Source organism: Penicillium taxi (genome assembly GCF_028828555.1).
Source record: "Penicillium taxi strain IBT 34144 chromosome Unknown utg000005l_segment0_segment0, whole genome shotgun sequence".
NCBI lineage: Eukaryota > Fungi > Ascomycota > Eurotiomycetes > Eurotiales > Aspergillaceae > Penicillium > Penicillium taxi.
In genome coordinates, this window is record NW_026643207.1 from 3639111 (window position 1) to 3663456 (window position 24346).

At 46.6% G+C, this 24346-nt stretch overlaps 8 protein-coding genes across 8 annotated transcripts; 4 read left to right on the forward strand and 4 right to left on the reverse strand.

The window, feature by feature from the left end:
- Positions 1-272: 272 nt before the first annotated feature.
- N7495_008657 (copper amine oxidase) lies at positions 273-2434 on the forward strand (the record flags this gene model as incomplete). Its single annotated transcript, XM_057211308.1, has 4 exons — positions 273-578; positions 636-1215; positions 1270-2178; positions 2238-2434. 4 exons carry the CDS (start codon positions 273-275, stop codon positions 2432-2434), a joined length of 1992 nt encoding a protein of 663 aa, XP_057060851.1.
- Positions 2435-3590: 1156 nt separating this feature from the next.
- N7495_008658 (cysteine hydrolase family protein) lies at positions 3591-4643 on the reverse strand (the record flags this gene model as incomplete). Its single annotated transcript, XM_057211309.1, has 1 exon — positions 3591-4643. One exon carries the CDS (start codon positions 4641-4643, stop codon positions 3591-3593), a length of 1053 nt encoding a protein of 350 aa, XP_057060852.1.
- Positions 4644-5415: 772 nt separating this feature from the next.
- N7495_008659 (GNAT family N-acetyltransferase) lies at positions 5416-6282 on the forward strand (the record flags this gene model as incomplete). Its single annotated transcript, XM_057211310.1, has 4 exons — positions 5416-5455; positions 5505-5794; positions 5859-5976; positions 6038-6282. 4 exons carry the CDS (start codon positions 5416-5418, stop codon positions 6280-6282), a joined length of 693 nt encoding a protein of 230 aa, XP_057060853.1.
- Positions 6283-8901: 2619 nt separating this feature from the next.
- Positions 8902-11286, reverse strand: N7495_008660 (uncharacterized protein; the record flags this gene model as incomplete). The annotated part of the gene is made up of 5 exons (XM_057211311.1): positions 8902-9850; positions 9903-9993; positions 10044-10178; positions 10233-10492; positions 10556-11286. 5 exons carry the CDS (start codon positions 11284-11286, stop codon positions 8902-8904), a joined length of 2166 nt encoding a protein of 721 aa, XP_057060854.1.
- Positions 11287-11939: 653 nt separating this feature from the next.
- N7495_008661 (N-alpha-acetyltransferase 35, NatC auxiliary subunit) lies at positions 11940-14609 on the reverse strand (the record flags this gene model as incomplete). The annotated part of the gene is made up of 8 exons (XM_057211312.1): positions 11940-12857; positions 12918-13016; positions 13066-13326; positions 13382-13837; positions 13904-14125; positions 14181-14321; positions 14395-14462; positions 14522-14609. 8 exons carry the CDS (start codon positions 14607-14609, stop codon positions 11940-11942), a joined length of 2253 nt encoding a protein of 750 aa, XP_057060855.1.
- Positions 14610-15049: 440 nt separating this feature from the next.
- Positions 15050-15388, reverse strand: N7495_008662 (ATP synthase subunit epsilon family protein; the record flags this gene model as incomplete). Its single annotated transcript, XM_057211313.1, has 3 exons — positions 15050-15124; positions 15192-15306; positions 15357-15388. 3 exons carry the CDS (start codon positions 15386-15388, stop codon positions 15050-15052), a joined length of 222 nt encoding a protein of 73 aa, XP_057060856.1.
- Positions 15389-17180: 1792 nt separating this feature from the next.
- On the forward strand, positions 17181-18493 carry N7495_008663 (uncharacterized protein; the record flags this gene model as incomplete). Its single annotated transcript, XM_057211314.1, has 2 exons — positions 17181-17235; positions 17286-18493. 2 exons carry the CDS (start codon positions 17181-17183, stop codon positions 18491-18493), a joined length of 1263 nt encoding a protein of 420 aa, XP_057060857.1.
- A 2850-nt stretch (positions 18494-21343) lies between these two features.
- On the forward strand, positions 21344-23267 carry hsp60 (chaperone ATPase HSP60; the record flags this gene model as incomplete). Its single annotated transcript, XM_057211315.1, has 3 exons — positions 21344-21451; positions 21557-21698; positions 21751-23267. The coding sequence occupies 3 exons, from the start codon at positions 21344-21346 to the stop codon at positions 23265-23267; spliced, it is 1767 nt and encodes a 588-aa protein (XP_057060858.1).
- Positions 23268-24346: the final 1079 nt, after the last annotated feature.

Here is a 24346-nt window from a genome sequence, read left to right on the forward strand (position 1 = left end):
CGATATTTGGATGGAACCAGCCGGATATGATAAAAGTTGTGGCCAATAGTAAAACGACGGCTATCAGCTAGATTACACGCTAAATCGTAAAGAGATAAACATACGCCTGGTGGATTAAACTTGACCAATCATATCTCTCTATCCCCGCGACTTGTCGGTAGATTTACCTAATCAGGAATTGAGCTTGGCATCAACTGAGTACATAAAAGGTCCAACGTTCCTCTCTCTTGTTCCAAGATCCAAGGTTGACTAGGCTATCATATTCATTAATCATGACCTCACTTCACCCCTTCGATCCTATCACTCCTGAGGAGATCCAACTGGCCGTGAATATCTTGGAATCTGCTTTCCCGGGCGTCAAGTTGCGGTACAAGCGTATCGATCTTCAGGAACCAGCCAAGCATGAGACAGTCCCGTACATTGAAGCCGAACGGCTAGGCAAGCCACTCCCAGCTAAGCCTGTGCGTATCTTGATGTCTTATTTCCACCGTTTGGACAATGGATCATTCTATAAGGCCATGTTGAACGCAGATACCAAGTCTATTGTGTCGGCGAAGGAACTTCCCAAAGAAGTTCAGGTACGTCATTATCAAAATCTAAAAATATATGCGATGATTTAATCTGAAACTATCCAGGGCCCCGTCGATATCGATGAGATGATAGAGTTGGAAGAGCTCTGTCTAAGCCACCCTGTTGTCCAGGCAGAGATTGAGAAATTGAAGCTTCCAGCTGGAATGACAGTCGCCGTAGATCCTTGGATCTATGGTACTGATGATCCTAAAGAAACCCGTCGGTTAGTCCAGTGCTACATGTACATTGTGGCCACAGATCATGCCCAGAGTAACCAATACTCTCTGCCATGTAAATTTTCACCAGTCTTTGATGGTATTGCTCGCGATCTGGTTCGTGTGGACTATCTTCCTGGTGGTATAGACTCCCAGACTATTGAGACACAGCCCTGGAAGCCAGTTGCTGCCGTTCAGTATGCACACGACCTTCTAGATGTGCCGTTGCGCACCGACCTTAAGCCTTATATTGTGCAGCAACCCGAGGGAGCATCTTTCTCGGTCACTGGAAATGCAGTCTCATGGCAGAAGTGGCGCTTCCGCGTTGGTTTCAACAACCGCGAAGGCTTGGTCCTCCACAATATTACATATGACGGTCGCAACACATTCTACCGTCTTTCGGTTTCTGAGATGACCGTTCCATATGGAGGTTTGTCAACTTGTTTTCTCCCAATATTTATAGCACAGGACTGAAAAATAATAGACCCCCGTGCTCCCTACCACCGGAAGCAGGCATTCGACGTCGGTGATGTTGGTTTCGGTATCACAGCCAATCAACTCTCGCTTGGCTGTGACTGTCTCGGCCATATTAAGTATTTCGATGGATATCGTACTGATGCCAAGGGGACACCCGTCAAACTCGAGAATGTGATCTGCATGCACGAGCAAGACAACGGCCTCCAGCACAAGCACACCAACTACCGCAGCGGTGCTGCAACGGTTGTTCGTAACCGCCAGCTCGTAATTCAGATGATCTGCACCGTCGCAAACTACGAATACATTTTCGCGTTCATCTTCGACCAAGCAGCTAATATCGAACTCGAAGTCCGCGCAACCGGTATCCTGTCTACCGTTCCCTTCGACCACGAAAACGGCGAGACCGTACCATGGGGTACAAATGTTGGCCCGGGAGTGATGGCTCCATTCCACCAGCATCTGTTCTCCGTGCGCATTGACCCGGCACTAGATGGATTCAAGAACACCATTTATTATGAAGATAGCGTCGCTATGCCTGAGGATGAATCGAACTCATGGCTCGTCGGCTATACTTCCCAGAAGAACACTATCAAAAAGAGCGGCAGTGCATTCACAAGCGTGGAGAAGCACCGCGTGTTCAAGATCCGAAACGATAGCATCATTAACCCCATTACGCACCACCCCATCGCCTATAAATTGATGACTTCACCCGCCCAGATGATACTCTCTTCCCCCAAGTCCTTCGGACTGAAGCGAGCGCAGTTTGCAACCCGCCCAATCTGGGTCACGAAGTACCAAGAAGATGAGCTCTTCGCAGCCGGCGAGTTCACAAATCAGAGCAAGAGCTCTGATGGCGTCGAAGTATGGGCTGGTCGAGATGATATTGTGGAGAATGAGGACCTTGTTCTATGGCATAGTAAGTCATCTCTGCCAAGTGTGATTGATGTTTTGGCACTTGCTAACTGTGGCTTATAGCTTTCGGTCTCACTCATAACCCTCGCATTGAGGATTTCCCCGTCATGCCCATGGAGCGAGTCAGTATTATGCTAAAGCCTGATGGGTTTTTCACTAAGAACCCGGCACTGGATGTCCCACAATCCGCACAAACCTTTAACCAGTCCACTTTGCACCCGGAGCCATCGTGCTGCGCTGCGCCGAAGGTGAAGCTATGACGGAATATCTAAAGAATTTACAAATTACCACTTAGAATCTTGATTATCAGATGCTCATCTTGTATTTATCCAAGTCGAGCTAGCGAGATCCATGGAGTGGATAATTTATACAATTTGAAAATCACCTTGTGGACACGGAATGGATCACCTCGGGAGGCTCGGCCCGGGCCCATCTCCATTTGGACAACTGTAAAATACTAGGTAGGTACGAATAATACCATAAAACACCCGGCCAGACAAACTACATGGTGGCCTGAACATTTACTTCTCAGGTTAAACACCGCGAGCACTGCCTTACATCTTTTGTATTCAAACAAAGCTATAGCGGTATCAAAGAATATCCAAGTGTCCAAAGAAGGTGAAGTATCTAGGATAAACAACATTGGAAAAAAACCTTGGAGAGCGGATCGATTGATGTTCTCCTTCGCTCACTAAGAGTGCAGCCCCGTCCATAGATGAGGTAACTGGTAGGTGTAATGGGACATGTGAGGGCGGAAAAACAAACATATTTCGACGACGGTGCCCATGAGGATGGAGAAGTAATTGGAACGAAGTGAGGTTGCGACGATTGATGCTTGATATTCTTCTTTGCCGGAGTCTTAAGGGATGGCTTCAAATGTGTGGAGAGTCAAAAATTTGACTTCGTGATCTCGGAGGCTCGATCTGGGGTCATCTGTTTAACAGACAACTATACCTAAGATAACAACAACCTTCAAACGCACCATAGTAATGAAACATTTGGACCACAAACAAATCATAAAATGGCCTGAATATTAGCACGTACCTACGTTAGTGAATCATTACAAAAATGGTGTCGTACCTACCTTGCGATTTGTTATTCAAGCAAGCGTGGCGATATCAAGAACAGTCCAAGCGTCCTCGATAGAGAAATTGAAGTAACTAGAATCAATAGGAAAAAAGCGTACGTATTACGCACGGCATCTCCTACTGTGAGCGTACATATCGTGGCAAGATAGGTTACAAGTACAAGGAATATGGAAAAAGAGCAAGATGTCAAATTGATCAAAAGTGATCAACGCAGACAAGTCATATGGGGAATAAAAGCAAAGAATCGCAATCGTCCGTAGGACGAGACTTGTCACTCAATCGTAACGGGCGTAAAAAATCGACATTCCATGGCATCAGAATGAAAACTCTAAGTCTTCTTCCAGTAGCGGCGGTCGAAGGTGTTGGTGATCCAATCTTTCATCTTGATAACCTCGGTGTGGCGGGGGAACAGATTATCCATCAGGAAATCATGCATCTCCATGTTTTGATCCATGCACACGTCGCGCAGGAGAACAACCTTGTAATCGCTATCGGTAGCAAATCGAACAGTCGATAGAACGGCACCACTGGTCACGAGGCCACCGATGACGATTTTGGTGGTGTTGGATGAACGAAGAAGGGTGTCCAGGTCAGTGCCAAAGAATGCCGAGACACGGCGCTTGGTAACAGTAGCCTCAGTGAGAAGGGGCTCAACAGCAGAATGGAATTGAACAGAAGGGTCCCCATCTTGATAAGCTGGAGCGGAAAAGACAGCTTGCATTGTGGCATTGTTAATGTGTGCCTCGGGGTAATTAGGGCGAAAACTAGTATTGACGTGGATGACGTTAATACCATGGATGCGGGCAAGCTGTAGGGCCTGTCCGGCGCGAGTGAGAAACTCTTCGTTGTTGAGAATTTTATTGACTAATCCAATTTGAATGTCCACAAACAGGAGAGTGAGTCCGTCCTGGCTTGGCATGCTCTTGTTGAAGATAGGCCTCTTATTGCGAACGGAAATTTTGTTGAGGTCACTCCTGTTGAGAATAAGATTCTTGTTGATTATGGGACCATTCACTTGAGAAGACGGTTCACCGGGAGCAGGTACAAGGACAAGGGCCTTCTGGCGAGTAGGAGTCTGACTAGTAGCAGTTTGGTTTGGGGCAAGCTCACGGGGTTCCTGCTTAATAGGTGCAGCCAAAGCACTACCAAGATCGGCAGCCTGGTCTCGAAAAGCAGGCATAGCAACAGAAGGCCAAAACTGCGAGGGCTGCGAGGGCTGCGAGGGCTGCGAGGGCTGCGAGGCAGCAGAAAGGCTAGAAAGGCTAGAAAGGCTTGCCTTCCTGCTTTCTCGGTCTCTCCAGCCACCAGGCTTGACAGAGATAGGACCCTGGCTCGCAAAGTCAACGTACTTATCCTTGATTTCTTTTTTTTCTTCCTCCATGATGAAGTTTGAAATACAAAATCTTTGAAAAGGGTTGGGAAGGGAATGTTGATGAGAAAGTTGGATGGAAGCTGGAGATGAAGGTGTTTGAATTATAGAAATGCACTAGCGCCATTGCTTTCTGCGCGATAAGCGATTAGAATTAAATGAAAAGTGACTTGAAGCTCGGGATATATTTGTTGAGATATAGGATACTATGAGGATGTGAGTATTGAAGTATGGTTCAACCCCCGGTACCGGGATTACATACAGCTTGGTGCCTTACGTCATTAACCTTGAATCATCAACGTATTTATTCAGAATCTAGATAGGTATTTTTATTTTTTCAATGCAGCATAAGTGTTCATGTATCAAGCTGCATAAACTTTGCATGCTAATCAGTGTAAATCAGGTCGTCGTCCTGCCTATATAGCACTTTGCATCTACATCTACATAACTAGGTACGCATTTACTCTTTCTCGGTATGAGACTGTGCTATATTCTGAATCAGACATTTTAGATTTCAATAACTTTATAGCCTGAATCTCTCAAATCTGAGGAGTTTGCTTTGGAGCTGAGGTTTTGGCATCCTTCCCTTCACGGTTTCCCTTAGAAAATAAAGCCAGCTTATATAACAATTTGCTTACGTTGTTAGACTTAGTTACATTAGTTATTTATCTTAACCTTACACTCTACTTCCACTCCTCAATAATGATCATCTTGTGGCGCCAGACTATAAATTCCTTACCCAAGTGGATTGGTGTTTCTGAAATCATCATCATTACCCACAATCATGGCCCAGGCACTAATCCCCCTCAAACATGGCAAGAATGGTGAGTCGACTGGAACATATATTTACAAAGAATGTTGACAATTATCTAGAGATGCTGAGTCTAGTCGCTCGTTTGAATGGACATGTCTTTGATACCGACCCTGTAATCACCTACATGCTGCTGGAGATGCCGAGGGAACAACGTTTGGCATATCTGCCGACCTATTGGACTATCCTGGTTAGATCTGCGTTACTAAACGGTGCAGTGATCACCGAAGCCGACAATTGGAAGGCTGCCTCGGTGATTTTACCACCTGGGAAATATATTGACAATCTTTGGACTCTTCTCTCTGCAGGGTTTCTCTGTGTCCTGTGGAGAATGGGGTTCGCTGGCTTCTGGGTATGTTCAGGATTTGAGCAGTCGTATAGACTGGAATGTGATTGACTAAAGAACTTATTCCCAGAGACTCTGGACTGAATTCTCAGGAATGACAGACCGCGCCAAAAAGATCGGACTTCACGGTCAGAAGCGGTACTATTACATTTTTAGCATTGGCACGAAACATGAACACCGGGGGAAAGGTAAGTATGACCTTGAAATCCCTTCATTGTATGGCTTTCACATTATTGACCTCTAATACAGGTCTTGCTAAAGCGATTATGATCGACCATCAGAAGACAGTAGAGTCCAAAAACCTTCCCATCTGGCTCGAAGCTACGAGCAAAGGTTCTCGAAACCTCTATCTATCTCTAGGGTTCAAAGAAATCGAGGAAATTCTCCTGGGCAAATACAAGGTTGCTGCCGATGCAAGTCTACAACCAGGCGGTCCCGGGATTTCCATTTATGCAATGGTCTGGTGGCCGGAGTCATCTTCTGCTAGGCCCTAGTTGTCACGTTCACGCTCTTATCCTTATGGATCATAGCACCTGTCTCCTTTCTTTATCGATATAGTTCGCCGGAATACCGAAGACAATGAACTTCTGTGCTTGCAAATCTTCCATAAACCTTTCGGGATTCAGAAACCTGGATCTGATTTAGCTCATATTTTCGTTGAGTAGGTGGACGAGAAATTAAATGAGGAATATTTCAGGATAAAGCCGTCCCAGAGGCATATTTACTATAGTATTATCATGCTGCTTCAGGGCGCACTATGCCACGTTGTGATGATTAAGTGAGTCTCGTAACAAGCCCTGGAGTGAATGACTTTGGAAATATCGACCTGACCTTGAAAACCCTTGGAAGGTAATTGGGATCGTCGTAGATTGACACGTCAAATATATTCCATAGATTCCAGCACCTATTCCTTACCTACCCCACTAGACATGTCTAATCCACACTCTTTCCAGACCCCTTTCCTTCTCTCCTTCGCCCAGTCCGATTTTACCCCACGACAAACATACATATTTCTTCAGAACTCACGAGCAACAGAATAATCCGGCGTGTTATTCTTGAGCAGTTCTTTCCAATCAACATCATCATCTGAAAAGCCCAATTCCGCACTTTACAACTCCCACCAAACAGGGAGATACCCCGAGCTCTCCCAATGAATAATACCCGTCAAAGTGCACGTCTCCGGGTCAACATCATGCTACAAAGTGTCAAATCACCATGAGTGAACGTCTACGGATAAGTAGATGGCATTTCCAGACGAAGGTGCGAGAGAATCACTGGGGCACATCATGACCCAGGCCCTGGGCCATGTCGACCCATAGTTCATTATCTATTGAAAGCAGGCCATGCGAGTTGTCAGACATGCCGAAAAGGAAGCCGTCATATAGTGGCTTTCCATGCACATTTTGCATCTTTGGCGAGTAGAATTGACGGAGTTGGTTGATTAATCGGCTGTTTGTTTTTCTAGTCTTTCTCAATCTGCTTACGGCATCGATGGCCATGTTTCTTCGAGCGTCTTCCCTGGTATGCGTTCTACCATTGTGAAGTGTCGTCCGTTATCTTCTGCCCAGTCTTGGACGACGGATGGGATCGGGATTGTGCTGTTCTCTTGGATGAATCTAGTTTTGGTGGCTTTGTAGGTTGGTTTCACTGGACTTAAGCCTCGGTCTTTGAGAACGAACTTAGTACCTACCATGCACCTCGATCACCGGTTCCATAGAACCATTGTAGGTTACTGTGCTAGCTGATATGGTTTTGGCGCTTGGGGGTACAACCAGAACACGGCACCTCTTCGGATTCGGTCATTATCAAAGACGCTAGAGATGACAAACTTAATATGACTTCATTGTCAATTGATACTTGGGTGTTAGGTGTGAGGTTGGGCCCCATGTTTTCGGCAAGGGGCGTAGAGTAAAAGTCCAGATGAACGGCCACAGAGCCTCACAATCTCCCCAAATAGCGGTGAAGCTCAATGAAAAGGATTTGGACCAGTGTAGAATTTGATATGAGAGAACGCAAAATGCAGACAGCCTCAATAGAACCCTGAATGTTCATTCGTTATCCCCATGCAGCATCCCGGCTCCTAACGGGGCAGACAGGGTATACCTTGGTGATTTAGCCCAAATATTTAGTTCTGGAATCAGTGCTGGATGCAGGTCGAAATTGGATATGAGCTGTTATCTTTGGGACTTCAACGGTGAACAGATACTTGTCAACCCTGAGACTTCAAAGGTTGAGGGTGAAATAACGACTACCAGAGTCAATCTCATTTTTGACATCGCTAACACCGGACAGGTTTCATAGTTCTCTTCATCACGGAGTAGTTTTATAAAATTTAATGTGGTTTTAGTATAAAATAGAACGTCCAAAAATTCAAAAAGGGTTGAATTACCTGTAGAGTATGTATTTTATGTTATAGACTTCCTACTAAGGTATACTCGTGTCCTCCGCTACCTTAGTGATGCCTTAGTACGATCAGCAATCTTCAGAATAGCGTATCGAATACGTCCGAGTCTAGCCGCAAGACAGGTCTCAAAATGAGGGCGAAACGTCCTCACTAGTATAAAGTAGCGTAATCTGCCTACCGAACCAAGCTGCAACTGTCATATGCGGAACGGTAGACTCGTACCCACAGTGGAGACCGTGTAAGCTTTATATTAAAATAATGATAGGCTCAGTTGAGTAGGATCGAGGGCCTATTCAGTTAGCTAGATGGGCCCAGTGAGAGAAAACAGTAATGAGGAAAGTCGATCAGATGACCTCTAACGGGCGGCGGGAATTTCTCGGCCGGCCGAACGTTTCCTCTTTTACTAGTAAGTAAATTACCCCCAATAAATACATAAATCCAGATACAAGTACTAGAACCTCGGGAACCTCTCTGATCCGTTTTTCTAGAAGAATTAAAGGAGGACGGGACCTTCCGGATTGGTTATGGGACTGCAAGACTACGTATCTGAGGATATTTGTTTGCCAAAATCAGAATCAGATCCCGATCTTGTTGATGTCCATCATATCATTATATTGCACGGTGTAGGGTATGTGCGCTGTTCAGAATCTCCACCCGCTTCATCAGCTAACCAGTGACTATGTAGGTCATATCTATAAGTTGTCAGAGTTCAGATTTCCGGTACTGTTGGGCTACTCCCGTTCATGTTTGGGAAAAGCATGACATCCGATACTTGATCCAAGATGTTCTGCATGTGGTAAATCTCAGATCGAGGCGCAGAGCCTGGAGATGCGGCGAGGTTTGGCAGCGTCTGCGGAGCATAATTCCTGGATGCCGATGAAGACATATTGGATAATTGTAATGCTTCTTCTTGGCCGGGTATCGAAGAGACGAATACACCTCGGCGCGCAGAGAACGCCCCGCGGATCTCACGCAGAGCACGGAGTGACGAAGACAGGTGCTTGGCGGAGTCGGTGTGAGTGTTATGGTCTGCATCTCCATTTTCATATACATGATCGGCCAGAACTTTCTCCAGTCGGTCAATAAGCTCCCACGTTCGCACACCGTCATCGTTGGTCACCAACAAGAAAGCCGATGCAATCGATCGTTGGAGGCTGATCCATGACCGAGAGCAGTGAGAGTTGATCTCATGCAAGTCAACAAATGCATCGATGGTGTTGATGAGACTGTCGATGCAGTCTTCTCGGATTACCGCTCGTCGTTGTTCTTCTAAATGCGATCGTTTGTCTAATGATATGCGACACAAAACGGAAAGGAGATACGAGGAATGGAGGCGCAACTCGGTGCGCTCAATATGCTCAGCTAGGGTCCGACAGAGATCGCGACGACGAAGGTGCGGGCTAGCTTCGGCGAGGATGCGCTGCATCCGCTGTTTGTATTCGCGGATCTCATTAAATCGTGGCTGCTGCGAACCCGGATACATTCGAGATCGCAAAACTTCTAGAGAGAGTGATACCACTCGACAGAGGGTTTCGAAGTAGTTTCGATGTCCGGGCATGGATTTGGGATCATACGGGATTTCCGGTTGACTGACCATGGTGATGGATGGTCTGTCATACGCAAGTGAGAAATGACTGTTCTGAAAGGCCATTGTCCACCTAGCTAACGTGAGTAATACGAAACCAGCCAGCCAGAAATTATGCGACTTACCATACGCGCCGTCGCACCGCTTGCTCCACAAAAGAGAAGCCTGTGGACTCAACATGAAGTCCAAGCGAGAGACACATTCGCTCCGTCATGCCTAACCAGGATTAGTTGTAAGTCCACTTCGCCAAATCCATTGAACCATACCAAGCAAGGTGTATGATGCGCCAGCGTTCATGTTATACGACAAGACATTGATGATTATAAGAAGAATTTGAATGATTTCCACTGTGGGTTGGGAGACATAATTCAACATGCGCAGACATTGATATGCACAAGAGACTGTAGACTGTCAGTCATCGCTGATCAACGCGGGTTTTCACAAGGTTTACGAACCGTATACCCATGATGTCAGTTCACGGTCTCGCGCAGGCAGATCTGATAGTTGACAGCCTGAGGCGAGCACCGCAAAGAACAAGCTGAGAAATACCAAATCCATTCCATATGGTTTAACTAATCCATTGGCATCTGGCTTATATTCACCCCCGGCCTTTCGTCTTCCCTCGAGTAACTGGTATGATTTTTGCTCAAGGTTGTCGTGTTCTGTAAGTACGGGGTATAATACCGAGCCAATATCTTTATAAAATGAGATGAATCTAGGTCGATTGTTAGCATCGTTTCACACCTGTCTCTACCAATACTGCGAAACTGCGACATACCGCCGACATTGCTCATCATCAGGCAGGACAGCGCACACCCCAGCGATGTTGAAAGTGTATGGATCGGAAGACCACAGATCCACGAACGGATACGCGACCGAGTCGTTCCCCAATGCCAGGTCCGCCAGTAGGTCTTCCTGGCGTAATGCCTGCGCCGTGTCCTCATCGACCCTTGAATTGTTCAGGATATCCACCAATGCCGACCGAGATCCCAGATGGACAGCACCCGTGCTCAATGAGTTCGAACCATAGACACCCTCTGACCGGTCAAAATCTTTCCTCTTCGACGAAGATTCCTCTATTGGCTTGCGCGACGAATGAGATTGGAAAAGAGAATGAAGGCTTCCGATGATCTGTTCCATGGCAACCATCTTGGTGTTAATCTCATTCCACTCGGCCTGCGATATGTCGATAACCTCTGGTAAATCTGGATCCGGATCCTCGCTAGATACGGACGGTTGATCGGCAGGATAAGAAGCATCGGGAGGAGGAACGGCATAGGTAGATGCGGGGGCAATTGCCGGCGCGAAGGAAGACTGTAGAGATGAAGAGGCCATATCGATCGATGAAGGGTCTGGTAGCTTCGCCGCTGGGCGACCGTAGGAACAAGAAAAATTGCGCTTCACGCAATTGCCACAGGGCACATTGCGGTCGCAGCGAACTTTACTGGCGCGACATGGCATACACGTCTTGCACTCGCGCGGTCGACGCCGGATAGGGTAGGTTGGCATTGCTATGTCAGAACCGCGCGTTAAAAGATCGCGTCGAAGGAAGGAATGGAAGCAAGGTAGTGAGCAGCATAAGCAGGATTGATGGATCGAGAGAGGATCGGACGGTTCAGTACTTTCACAGGCGGAGCCGCCTATCGATTAGGGTCAGGTCCGTGACCGTGAACTGGTCGATCTGGGTTCTGGGGAACGAGAGAGATTGAAGATCGGGGGTCCACAGGAATGGGATGGGATCATCCGAATAGCCGAGATGGCTATAGTAGTATTTAAGCACTGTACGAAGTACTTCGGGAGAGTGAGAGAGATGGATGGTCGGCGCTAAGGTTAGATTTGGAAGTTTATCTTGAATACGTCCAACAGTATTTGATTGATTTCATAATGTTACATGCCTTGTTGCCTTCCGACTTTGTGTGTGTGTAAGCGGGAATTGACCTTTTATCTCTTATTTTTTTCTTGTTTTGGCCATTGAAAAAAAGAAAAAAAAAAAAAAAAATACAAATACAAATCCTACTCAATACTACTCCACCTGAGGGTTTACTCCATAATCATTACCATAACTAAAGTTACTCAGATGTATCGACGAGTTTATGGTATTAATAACCAAACCCTAAAATAACCTCCCAATCTAATTTCAACTTTATCTCATATACAAATCTTCATGAATCGGCCTTTTTTTGAGAAATTTGAGGAGTGATCCACCAGTCATGCCATCGACTTTTAGACCCAATCTGAGGGATCTCCACCTGTAAATTAGCCACATTGCCTGATGATTCGTTTGTGAGAGTTTTCTGGACCATGCCGATCGCAATACTAGTCCCAATACAGGCGCGCATGGAATCCTTCACGTCAGCCTTCCAATACCCTCCAATGGCCACAGCTGGTGTTTTTGGTGGAGTGGAGTACTCAAAGGCTCCATCTGTAAGCATCATGTCCAAGGCTCGGCGTGCTTCAACGATAGCCTTGGAGGATCGTTCAATAATCATAATGTCAGAGTCTCCTTCTAAAGTGGACTCATGTAGGAAATCTTCATAAGGGATCACTTCAGGTAGAGAGATAGGGATGAAAGGTTTCATTCGAATATCATATCGCAGTTTTCCCGTCGAGTATGCGCCAGGACCGGCGGCATATGGCAATGCTCTGTGTCGATCCAACACGACATACAGTCCGTGGAGGGCGATTGCAAATGCGTCGATCGCGATAAGATTAGTAGTCAACCTTTCAAGGTGACGGAAGGACTTGCGGAATGCAGCGGACTTTCGTGTTGCCCAGTCTGTAGGCTTGTCGCCTGTCATCTGAAGGTCTCGCTTGCTAGCGGCCATCATGAATGTTCGAATTCGATCAAGATGGCCGAGGTGTGTGGTGCAAAGGTGGGACAAATACCAGTACATCCCTGCTAGCTCTTCGGGTGCGTAGAGAGAAAGTTCAAATCCCATCTGGACGATGAGCCGAAGCTGCACGAGTTTTTGATGATAAGACCAGCTGCTGAGGGGATATGAAAAGCTGGCCTCTCCATCTGCCGCTTTTAATGGGACCTCTCTACTTAAAGCCTGGAGTTTTAGATCTAATTCCTCAGCCTGTTTTTATTTGTCAGTAGGCCATAATCGCAAGGTAGGCACTAAAGTGACTTTTCGTACCTCTACTTGTAGATTGTCCCAATCTATAGCACTGTGACAAAGAGCTCGGCGTGTTCGACATCGGTTCACACATGTGTATCTTATTGTATCCACAAATGGCTACCAAAATTAGCATCACATCTGCAACAGTTTAAATATCGTGACATACCGGAGCAAATTTCTTGACGAAGCCTTCCATCAATTGGGCAATTTGGAACCGAGGATCTGACGGCACTTCCGTTTCATCCTTGCTTGCTTCAAGAATGATGCTGGATGGTAGTACCAACTCCGCAATATCCTCATATATCAACTGTTTGGCAGGGATGGCTGCCATAATCGTCATCATATCACTCACGATCAATGCCTGGAGAACACAGCGGATATAAACCGAGGGCTGCGGCTTCCTTGAAAGAAGAGTAGATACGGCCATCTGGAAATAAAGTCAGTAAAAATAAAGAAAGGCCGGCGGGATTGAAGGAGCATACCTTGAAATTGCCTGGGCCACTGTAGTCCACTATCTCTAGCAAATCAATGGCGTCCTGGCACAGTCTCTTCAAGTGTGCAAGCGCATCTTCATTACTGATTTGCACTATTGGGCGAGGAGGAACCGTGCTGGCAAGCTTTCGCTGAATCTTCAAACTGAAGGCTTCTGGTACTTGTTTCCCCAGGGACACAGAGCTAGCTAAAGACTCCATAATTGCGAGGGATTCCACAAACTTATCCACCGATCTTGTCTCGAGAATCTCCAGATCTGAGTCTAAAGCCGCCAGAAACTCGTACCTTAACTTGAGTCTGCACACTATGGCATCACGGAGGCTTTTGTCGATACTATGCTGGGCCTCTACCCACACAATAGCCTCTTCAAGCAGGCGGTAAAAGTGAGATCCATCAAATGAGGACAGTAGATTTCGATTATACAGCTGGGAAACAAAGTCTTCTTCCTGTTGACAGTTTAAAACGATTAGTAGCAGTCAAAGGGATCCGTAACTTTTTCAGCTCGAACTCACTTCAAAATAGAATTCAACTACGACCCGAGAGTGGACGTAGTCGCATGCTTTTACCAATGCGAGGCAGTATGATCGGAGTACAAGGCTGACAAGGGGTGATTCACTGGGTACGCGGTCGAACCTGGCATCTTCCATGGTCCTGGGAACAGGCCAAAGCAGCCTGTCAATATAAATCGACGTGAACAGAGTTTGGGAAAGTGGATGACCCATATGCCAGGCCATCTATTCAACCGTATCAGCTCAGTCCCCCTCCAAAATTGTAAGGATATATCCGTACCTCGTGGCAAAGAAGCTGGTCCATCAACCCCACAATTTCCTCTGGTGTCAATTCGCGCCGCACATCGTAATCGTCCTCCAGCGCCTGAACTTGATTTTCGCCTGGAGATATGTAGCCGCTATCCATTTTGGAATCCATGATCTGTCATGTAGTTTCAAATCATATCAGCATACGGTAAATTCTGAATTTTGCTCTTGATGGGACGATTGCGCACCTCTAGAGCGCCCACGCCATCGAAGAGCGTAAACGTTTCATCTTTGATGAGCTGGCCAAGGGCAAGCTCTGAGAAGATACAATGTCAGCTATAAGTCCCATATCGAAAAGAAAAACGGGCTTCTCACGTGAAGCTGCCTGAGTGAACTCAGCTGTAATGTCACGCGGGACTGCCGCCCGCGGAGGGGGAACGCGGACATGGTTATTCGGCAGCATCGCACAGAGGATCGAGTCTCTGCAGTCCGCTGCCGGTTCTGGTCATGGAATAATAACTCAGAGCCGAAGCTTTGCAGACGAAGTTGAGGAAAAGAAAGCGGACGGGTGGTGGGGGACGCTGGAAAGAGCGCTACCAGCGCCACGGGCAAGTAAGACTTGAGCTGAGCCTCTTTGCGGCCGAACGTCGTTTATCCGCATCCTTTTGATTTTACTCTCTACGGCCACTCAGAACAACATGTTTTACGGCCACGATAATAGAAAAAAGAACGTAAAAAATGACCAGTGCGATTTCTTGACTCGGTCTAATCCAGCTGGGCCGGTATTGCTACACATGTACAAGTTGAATGCTCTCCTCGAGGTAACATTCGCTCGAGTCATCACTGCTTCAAAATGACAATTGCTCCCTATTTTGAACCTTTTCTTCCAAGGGCGTCGGGAATCTATTTCTCAGCAGCCTGGGCAGCCTGGCTGTCGTTGGCTTGAGCGAGAGGACGGACCTCACCCTGCTTGCCGTTCTGTACTCACACGAAATATCGTCAGTTATTCGATCCAACACCAAGGAAAATTGCGGTATCAACAAACCTCCCACTTGGCGAAACGAAGGTCCATGGTGTTACGGCGCTCAGCGGCGATGCGGGCCTCTTCGTTGAGGGACCGGCGCACCGTACGGGCGGCAATCGCCAGGTACCGGTTGTAGCTAAGATGGGGTAAGCAGATTGTCAAGTTGGCGGGGTCAGAAGATCGTACGTCAAGCCAGCAGTTTTCCAAGCAGCAGTCATGGTGAAGGATTGGTTTGGAGGAGAGTGGAGTTCAATTGAAGGGGTGTGAAGGCGGTTCGGGTGAGTTGGAAGCCTTCAACTTCGGAGATTCGGGAGCGCTTTGTCACGTGAGCTCAGATCTATAATTCACGTGACCGATAACGTACAAAACCTATCAACACACTTCATAACAAGATTCAAACCGTGATTAAATGAAATTAGATGAAATGAGTGAGGCCTTTTATATTGGACAATATCATTTTATATTGATTTGTCTCATATTGAAAAGCTTGAGATCATTTATGGATACAATGCCTTGAAATCTCATCGTCCACAGAATTGAGATGTCCGTCTCATAGAAACCCACAAACCCAACGAAACCCACGGGGACCCAGTCGCATGTCTGGCCTCGATTGTACTAATGATTGGGGAATAATGAGTTAGCGGAACTGAACGGAGAGAGCTGAGACTGGCAATTTCCGTCAAGAAGTTGACGAGGAAACTTAAAACTCGCACGACGAACTTTTGATAATAACCCGTCGCCGTCTTGTCCTGGCAGTTTGTAACAATGGATTGAAGCAGCTTTCTGCTGAATCAAGCTCAAAAACGGGCACTATATTCAATAAAAATTAGCGCAATATATGACTTGCAAGAGACACGGCAGAAAAACCTAGGCTATGAATTTACCACTGCATAGTGTGGGTTTCTCTATGAGCTGCGTCAGCACCAACCACAGATCTGTTCGTTTGAATCATCCTCCATCGTGTCCCCTGTAGAAATTTAGTCTCCTTCATTATCATGTGGCCCGGGGAAATGGTCAGATATCCGATGACTGGTGAAAAGTCGTGATACTGGGGCTGAAGCGGTCATAGATCCACGTTATCGGGAACCAACACCCAGCTTCAGTGCTGGCTTCAGGGGAATTAGCGGGTAGATATGAATGTGTGCACTCCTGGCTCTCGTAAAGATGCACTGGTTTGACCATTGGCAAAGGGATTTCCAATAATAGAAGGACTTGCACAATTGACGAATCGGTTGAGTTGGAAGCGATGGATGGAAGGATTGGAGATGGAAGGATTGAAGATGGAATCAGGTGAACCACAATGTAAACGCAGGTGAATAATACGGAAAGGTTGAATATTATGAGCTCTTAATCGAGTTCATACTCTTCAGAGGCCAGAGGTTCGGATTTGACAAGACGAGCGATTTTTCTCTTAAGCATCGTTTTCCCTGCCTGGTATAGCAATGGCATATTTTTGGAGTAAATGCGGTTGCGCGTAGTTGAGTAAGTTGAAAGTGAATGTCCGATGTAATTCCAGATGAGCATTCACTCTCACTTCCAGTGTAGCGCCTACCTGAGGAAAATTTCATCATCCCAGGCGTCACCCCAGGTGTCCCCCAGATGTCTCCCAAAAAAGGGAATATCTACCAATCTCAACTTCTTCTTCCCTTCATTTCTCTCTTTCTATTAAAATCTCACTTTGGTTTCCAATCTTCAGCTTCACCGAAGGCACTTCACTCTTGATTATAAAATCAATCACAACCTTATTGATTCGGTATGTTGCTGATTGAATTCCATTGATCCCAGTCCTATTTCCGATTTGAAAAGGAAAGACACCATCTATCACGTGAATAGTTTCATCGAGAATATTCCTGTAGGGTGAATGCTTCATCTAGCTCTCCTCACATGTTGCTGTCCAGATTTGGCAGGGTTCACATCTTTTGGCACCTTGAAGCTGTTCACTGACTTCATCTCTGAACACAGCATCTCTGAACACAGCAGAAAACTTTCAGTTACATCGCCATTCTCATCATGGTTCCTCGCAAGCAAAGCCCCAAAGGCTCGCGCAAGCTTATTCGCTGGTCCCGTAAGTGAAACTCTTTTGATTGAGATCATTGCATATGCTAATTTGAATAGTCGACATCGATACGCAGCTCCTGCTCGCAATCCATTACGCTTGCAACCAGATGGGCATGAAGCTTCCATGGGTAGAAATCGCCGCGATCATGGGTGCAATGGGAGAGGACCTTTTCACCGAGGGTTCGATCACTCAGCACCTTGCAAAGCTCTATAAGATTCGCGAGTCCAAGGGGCTGCCAGTGCCACCCCCCATTCGTCGTTCGCGAAAGCGGAGCGGCCAGCCCAAGATCCATGATGCGAACCAGATTATACCAGGTAATGATTATGACAGCGCCGACAGTGAAATGAACGACTCGGATCATGCCCACAAGAAGCGCAAGGTCGCACTCAAGGAACGAAAGGTTGTTAAGCGCACTAAGCGCCCCAATCGTCATGGTAATCAACGTCAATTACAAGGTCGTCGTGCCTCAAAGTACAACGTCGATGAGAACGCAGATGGCACCGCTGATGAAGTCACGTCGGAAGACGATTCGCGTTTTGATGGATCTGAGGACGAGTCGGTGTATGAAGAGGAGGTTTCGAATGAAGAGCCCGAGGCTGAAGAGTCCAAGCCCAAGCCTAGCAAGATCATTGTCCTCCGTTACCGTTCTGCATATGCTGCCAAGACTAGCTGCTCCACTTCCTTCGATCAGGGAACCTCTGTCGCTGACGCTGGATACCGTTCCGTGGACCCTGAATACTGCAGCGTTGATGCTCGAAACCTTCCTTTGAATGTTCGCAACGAAGTCTCAAATGAACCGCATCCTTTCATCGATGGCCTCAATCCTTTTGCCAATGGTAACAATTCGTGGTCTGCTGATGAAGTTGGAGGCAATCCTAATGTCGCCGAGAGTCAAGGCTTTATCGCCTTCTTTGAACGTCCCATTTCCGCTCCTACTCCCGTTATTTTCGCCCCCGAAGCCAGCACCGTAGCTGGTATGTGGGTGCCCGATAACGTGGACCCACGGCTGTTTCAGCCCGAATATAACGGCTTCTCACCAGCCAGGGGAGATCTTACCATTTCCCCGGGTGATTTGGTGCTGAAGTCGGACATTCCTGAAGGGGGCACGGTGGAGAACGGTGCAAATGAACAGCACCGCAGTAGTCTCCCCGATTTGCCTGAATCCAACGTTCTTGAATCCAACATCTTCGATGAGGCACTCTATAGATATGAAATTCAGTACCCCGATCCTCCCGAGTGGATCTGGCCCTGTGAGAAACGTTAGCTGAAATTCAACATACCAAATGGGATGGGAATTGAAAAGGAGTGTCCATGAGAAAGGTGCCTGGTGTGGTGAGGCGTGATGACATGGCGACGAATGCGTGATGAATTTGCTTTTTTGCTTTTTTTATGCGGGCCCAGAGACTGAGCAGTGAAGCATACAGTCCCTGGCAAATCCAATATTCATTCAACATGAATATGAGATTGGCAGTTGTTCTGTGCTTACCTCAATTCAACAGTCGAACGGCAAGATACTTTTTGAATTTAGCGAGTTAGCAATCATGAATATTATATTAGGTTCCAAAAATCATAAATGGAGTTGGATTCCAAAGTAAACTGATCCCATTAGCATATTTCATCAAAACTCATCTCAGTGTATAGCAGGCATCTTCAACTATACATGACGTGAGAGCGGTAGATAGGGCGGTGAAAAGGTGGGCAGATGGAAACTCGGAGTTAAGTTATTCCGTTCCATTGTTCACAAAAGTGAGGGCGGTAGAGAAAGCGGTATGAAGGGAAGGAGGTGTAGAAAGAAGAAAGTGGCAGATGAAAACTCGGACTTAAAATGTTCCGATTGGTCACATGACCTGACCCGAACAGCAATCAACAAGCCCTATTGTTATTTATTTCGAACTCGTACTTGGAATCTGGGAATATCTTTTTAGAAAAAAGATTATTCAAGTCAAAGTAACATTTGTCATTGTATTCTTCTTTATCTTATCTTGAATACTACTTAAATTATTTTCCTTTTGTGGATTTAGTTAAGCTTGTTTCTCAAAGATAACTTATACTTCGGCAGTTAGAAAGAAAATTCTCAGGCTGATTTGACATTATATGATATTTTTCCTAAATGGAGATATCAAGGTCTAGATCCATTAATGCTCGTCAGTTCTTTAAACCTTTCCTCTCCCACACACCTCTCTTAAATTTCTCTATTAACTAATTCCCTTTGCCTCATAATATCTGACATCTAACCCTTCATCACATCTCCCTTCATTCCTTTTCCTCTCTCATAGTCATAAATCATGAATCCCCCTCATACCTTCTCATTTCAATCCTTCGTATAAAGCTACTTTGGCAACTCCTTACTCTCAACTTTCATATCTTACATATCTCTCAACTTCCTTCATAATACTTCATATCTTTTCTATCCCACGTCTCTTACTTAAATTTTTTTCCCTTTTCCTGTCTTTGTCTTACCCTCATAACCCACCCTAACCCTCAGCATTTCACTCTCACACATTATATCTCATAATTTACCCTTAATCCTTGAAATCTCTTCCTTCATTTACCCTCCCACCTCTTTCTCTTTTCTGAACACATTATAACTCTCTCCAATACCTTATTTATACTCATGCCTCAAAATCCATCTACATTCTCACACCTTACCATCAAAACTCACTTTTATATCTCACATCTTATCCATAACTCTCTATATTTGACTTTTTATCATCTACACTCCTTAAATCTTTTTTCTTCATCCCCCTTTTAGCTTTCATATTACATTCCTTACACCTTCTCACTTACACTATAATCTCTCCCACTTCCCTCATCCTTTCGCATTCTTTCTCTTCTCTCCATTTTCTCTTCTTCTCTACCTTTTTATCTCCTCATTTGTATTTCCTTACCCAGGTATCCTTCCTCTCTTCCCTCTCCCTTACTTTATCCCTCATCTTTTCTTTATACTTCTCTTACCATTATTCTTCTTATAGTTCTCTATCCATTTCTTAAATCTCCCTCCCACACCCTTACACTTATAATTCCCACTTCTCCTCTATCTCTTCTTAATATCTACCTCCCTCACTTCTTTATATCCTCTCTTTCTGATTTTACCCACTTTACATGGCACCACAACCACTTTTAATCCCCACTAATATATGCGGGTAACATGAAATGTTTTTGCCGCCGCTAGTGGGCATAATGGCTAAGACTAGGCTAGCGACACTATGGACGGCTTGCATGGCAGCTCCCTGGAAACCACGGAATTCAAAGTCGGGAGGGTGTATCATCCACTAAAATGAACTGGTAATATTGGCTGTGCTGAGCTTATATCGGTGTATCATTCACTGCTGCATAACTTCCTCGAATCGATACTTGTGTTAACCCTCTACTGATCAAGCCCGGATTTTACATCGAGAACCCCTAAAAATCGATTCCAATATGTGTTAAATAATCGAAAGGGCCTTCTGGGTATTTTCCTGGTACGCATTCTATGGGAATACACTTGATACGCGTAAAAGCCGGCTAAGTCTGATGGTGATATTGTCATAGACGGGAATATTGAATAGCCTTCCATGTAATCCGACGCCGGTCTCACACTTTATTATATGTCGAAACTGGTTTGATGTCCAAATTAACCTACTACTGGGATCGGTGAGCCATAAATATAAATAACTAGTTAGTCAGTTACACGGATAGGTGGCATGGCTGACGAATCCACTGGGTTGGTCGTATTATATCGAATCATCTAATGTCCATAGATGGCATTGCTAGCCATAAATACCACACAACGAGCTAGCCGACCTCCCGCGGTAAATATCAGTGGATAAAAGCCTTCATGATAACTAGTGAGTTAACCAAATGCTTGCTGATCATGACTAAGATGCCAAGTAGTTATCCCTCGAGATATACTCACGTGACCTTCTAGCTGTTTCTGCCGCCAAGCTTCTGGGGATGGGGAAGAAACGCTTGGAAAATTTTCGAGACTTTGGCTTCATTTCCCAGCTTTTCTACCTTCTCCATCTTTTCCATCCTCCTCCTGTGTGTTCAATTCCAAGTTCTCTCTTGGAGTGCACTTTTTTTAACACTCCATCAATTGAGTTTATTTCATTACAGTGCTTTGTTTTCTTGAGCCATGCAGCGCGCGCTCTCTTCCCGGACATCTGTCCTGTCGGCCGCTTCCAAGCGTGCCCCTTTCTCTCGCTCCAGCTTGAACCTTCAACAGCAGCGGTTTGCCCACAAGGTGCGTGATATGAAAGAACTATGTCCATTCGCATCTGGCTCTCGTCGGCTCTACTTCCCGTCCATTCCGGCGTTGATCTTGTGAATACTGACTGAGCGTCAACAGGAAATCAAGTTCGGTGTTGAGGCTCGTGCCAGCCTCCTCAAGGGTGTTGACACTCTGGCCAAGGCTGTTACCTCTACTCTGGGTCCCAAGGGTCGCAATGTCCTGATCGAGTCCTCCTACGGCTCCCCTAAGATCACCAAAGGTATGTTCTGACCATGATGTGTTTCTAGGCTAAAATAGCTAACATGCCGAAGATGGTGTTACCGTCGCCAAGGCTATCCAGCTACAGGACAAGTTTGAGAACCTCGGTGCCCGCCTCCTCCAGGACGTCGCCTCCAAAACCAACGAGCTCGCCGGTGACGGTACCACTACCGCTACCGTTCTGGCCCGTGCCATCTTCTCCGAGACTGTCAAGAACGTTGCTGCTGGCTGCAACCCCATGGATCTACGCCGCGGTATCCAGGCTGCTGTTGATGCCGTTTTGATCTATCTGCAGGAGAACAAGCGCCCTATCACCACCGGCGAGGAAATTGCTCAGGTCGCTACCATCTCCGCCAACGGAGACACCCACGTCGGCAAGCTTATCTCCACCGCCATGGAGCGTGTTGGCAAGGAGGGTGTTATTACTGTTAAGGAGGGTAAGACTCTGGAGGACGAGCTCGAGGTTACTGAGGGTATGCGATTCGACCGTGGCTACACCTCCCCCTACTTCATTACCGACCCCAAGTCCCAGAAGGTCGAGTTCGAGAAGCCCTTGATCCTGCTCTCTGAGAAGAAGATCTCTGCTGTTCAGGACATTATCCCTGCCCTTGAGGCCTCTACCACTCTCCGCCGCCCATTGGTTATCATTGCCGAGGACATTGAGGGTGAGGCTCTCGCCGTCTGCATCTTGAACAAGCTGCGTGGCCAGCTCCAAGTTGCCGCCGTCAAGGCTCCCGGCTTCGGTGACAACCGCAAGAGCATCCTTGGTGATCTTGCCGTGCTCACCAACGGTACAGTCTTCACCGATGAGCTCGACATCAAGCTCGAGAAGCTTACTCCTGATATGCTCGGCACTACTGGTTCTATCACCATCACCAAGGAGGATACCATCATCCTCAACGGTGAGGGAAGCAAGGACTCTATTGCTCAGCGTTGCGAGCAGATCCGCGGTGTCATGGCTGACCCCGGTACCTCCGAATACGAGAAGGAGAAGTTGCAGGAGCGCCTGGCCAAGCTCTCCGGTGGTGTTGCCGTCATCAAGGTCGGCGGTGCCTCCGAGGTTGAGGTCGGCGAGAAGAAGGACCGTGTTGTCGATGCCTTGAACGCCACCCGCGCTGCCGTTGAGCAGGGTATTCTGCCCGGTGGTGGTACTGCTCTGCTCAAGGCATCTGCCAACGCCTTGGGTGATGTCAAGCCCTCCAACTTCGACCAGCAGCTCGGTGTCAGCATCATCAAGAGCGCTATCACCCGACCCGCTCGCACTATTGTCGAGAACGCCGGTCTTGAGGGCAGCGTGATTGTCGGCAAGCTCACCGACGAATTCGCCAAGGACTTCAACCGTGGCTTTGACAGCTCCAAGGGTGAGTTCGTCGACATGATCGATGCCGGTATTGTCGACCCTCTCAAGGTTGTCCACACTGCTTTGATTGACGCCAGCGGTGTTGCCTCCTTGCTCGGTACCACTGAGGTCGCCATTGTCGATGCCCCTGAGGAGAAGGGCCCCGCCGGTCCCCCCGGTGGCATGGGTGGCATGGGTGGTATGGGCGGTATGGGTGGTGGCATGTTCTAAGCACCATATCCCACTCCACACTCATCCAAACCCCTTTCTCTCCCTTGATGACTGACTTCCTTGCGCATCTCTTGCGTCGCCGTATGTTCCCTTACGGTCCTGAGATCTTGTAATGTCTTGATTCTATTTTTCACTTCCCATACCTGTATTCTTTTTTGTTATTTCCCTCTCCACTCCTCCTCGAAAAGGTTCCGGCGCAACTCTGTATCATATGTCATTTTCATCGACTATAGTTCTAAGATTTTTTGATTCCATATGGCTTCTATGGCTACCGAGGTACAAAGTAGTAGACAAAATGAGCTTCTTTCAGAGTTACTATTGGACGGGGATATTGATGCGGGATATGAGTGGGTCAGCTAGGTCGATCCGTGCGTTCTGCAGCTACTTAGATACTTGGATACTTGGATACTTGTACTTTGTATACTTGTATACTTATATATATCCTGCGGCCTTATGAGTGGTCTCCTTCTTATGCCATGAGGAAGGTCATGAGATATATATCACTCTGGATTTAGATTAGAGGGACCAGATCAGGTGTCAGTATGTGAAGTGAAAAATGATCGGCTTACCTAGAAAGTAGTAAGTACAGGAATTCTGCAAATCGACAGTTTAACGCCTTGGCCTCGAGGTGGAGCCAGATGATCAGGATCATTGACAGGAAGTAAACAGATGAAATAACCAACATTCACATACCAGATACGTTGAAATTATTCTCAAATTCTTGAAATTCTTTAAATCCTCTAAATATTCTAAATTCCTTAAATATTGAAGTCGAACTAATTAAACAAAAACTGAGGCATTCCAAAGGATTCGTAATGTGGCTTTTGGTTGGTCAAAACCGTCGGCCAATTAACCTGGCTGGACTGGGCCGCGTCGGGTGTCGGTTGACATGTCGACCTGTCTAGATTTACTCTTGTAGTTCTTATCCGTAGTCCAACTTTTTTCCCTCTTTTTAGCCTCCCCTCTCCCGTCACTGTGCCCAACTACTCCCCTTGAAAGTGGACACCTTTAGAACCTTTTGTGGAACTCCATGTATACGGGCACACATCTTAAGGTTACTGCACCTGTCATCAACAACC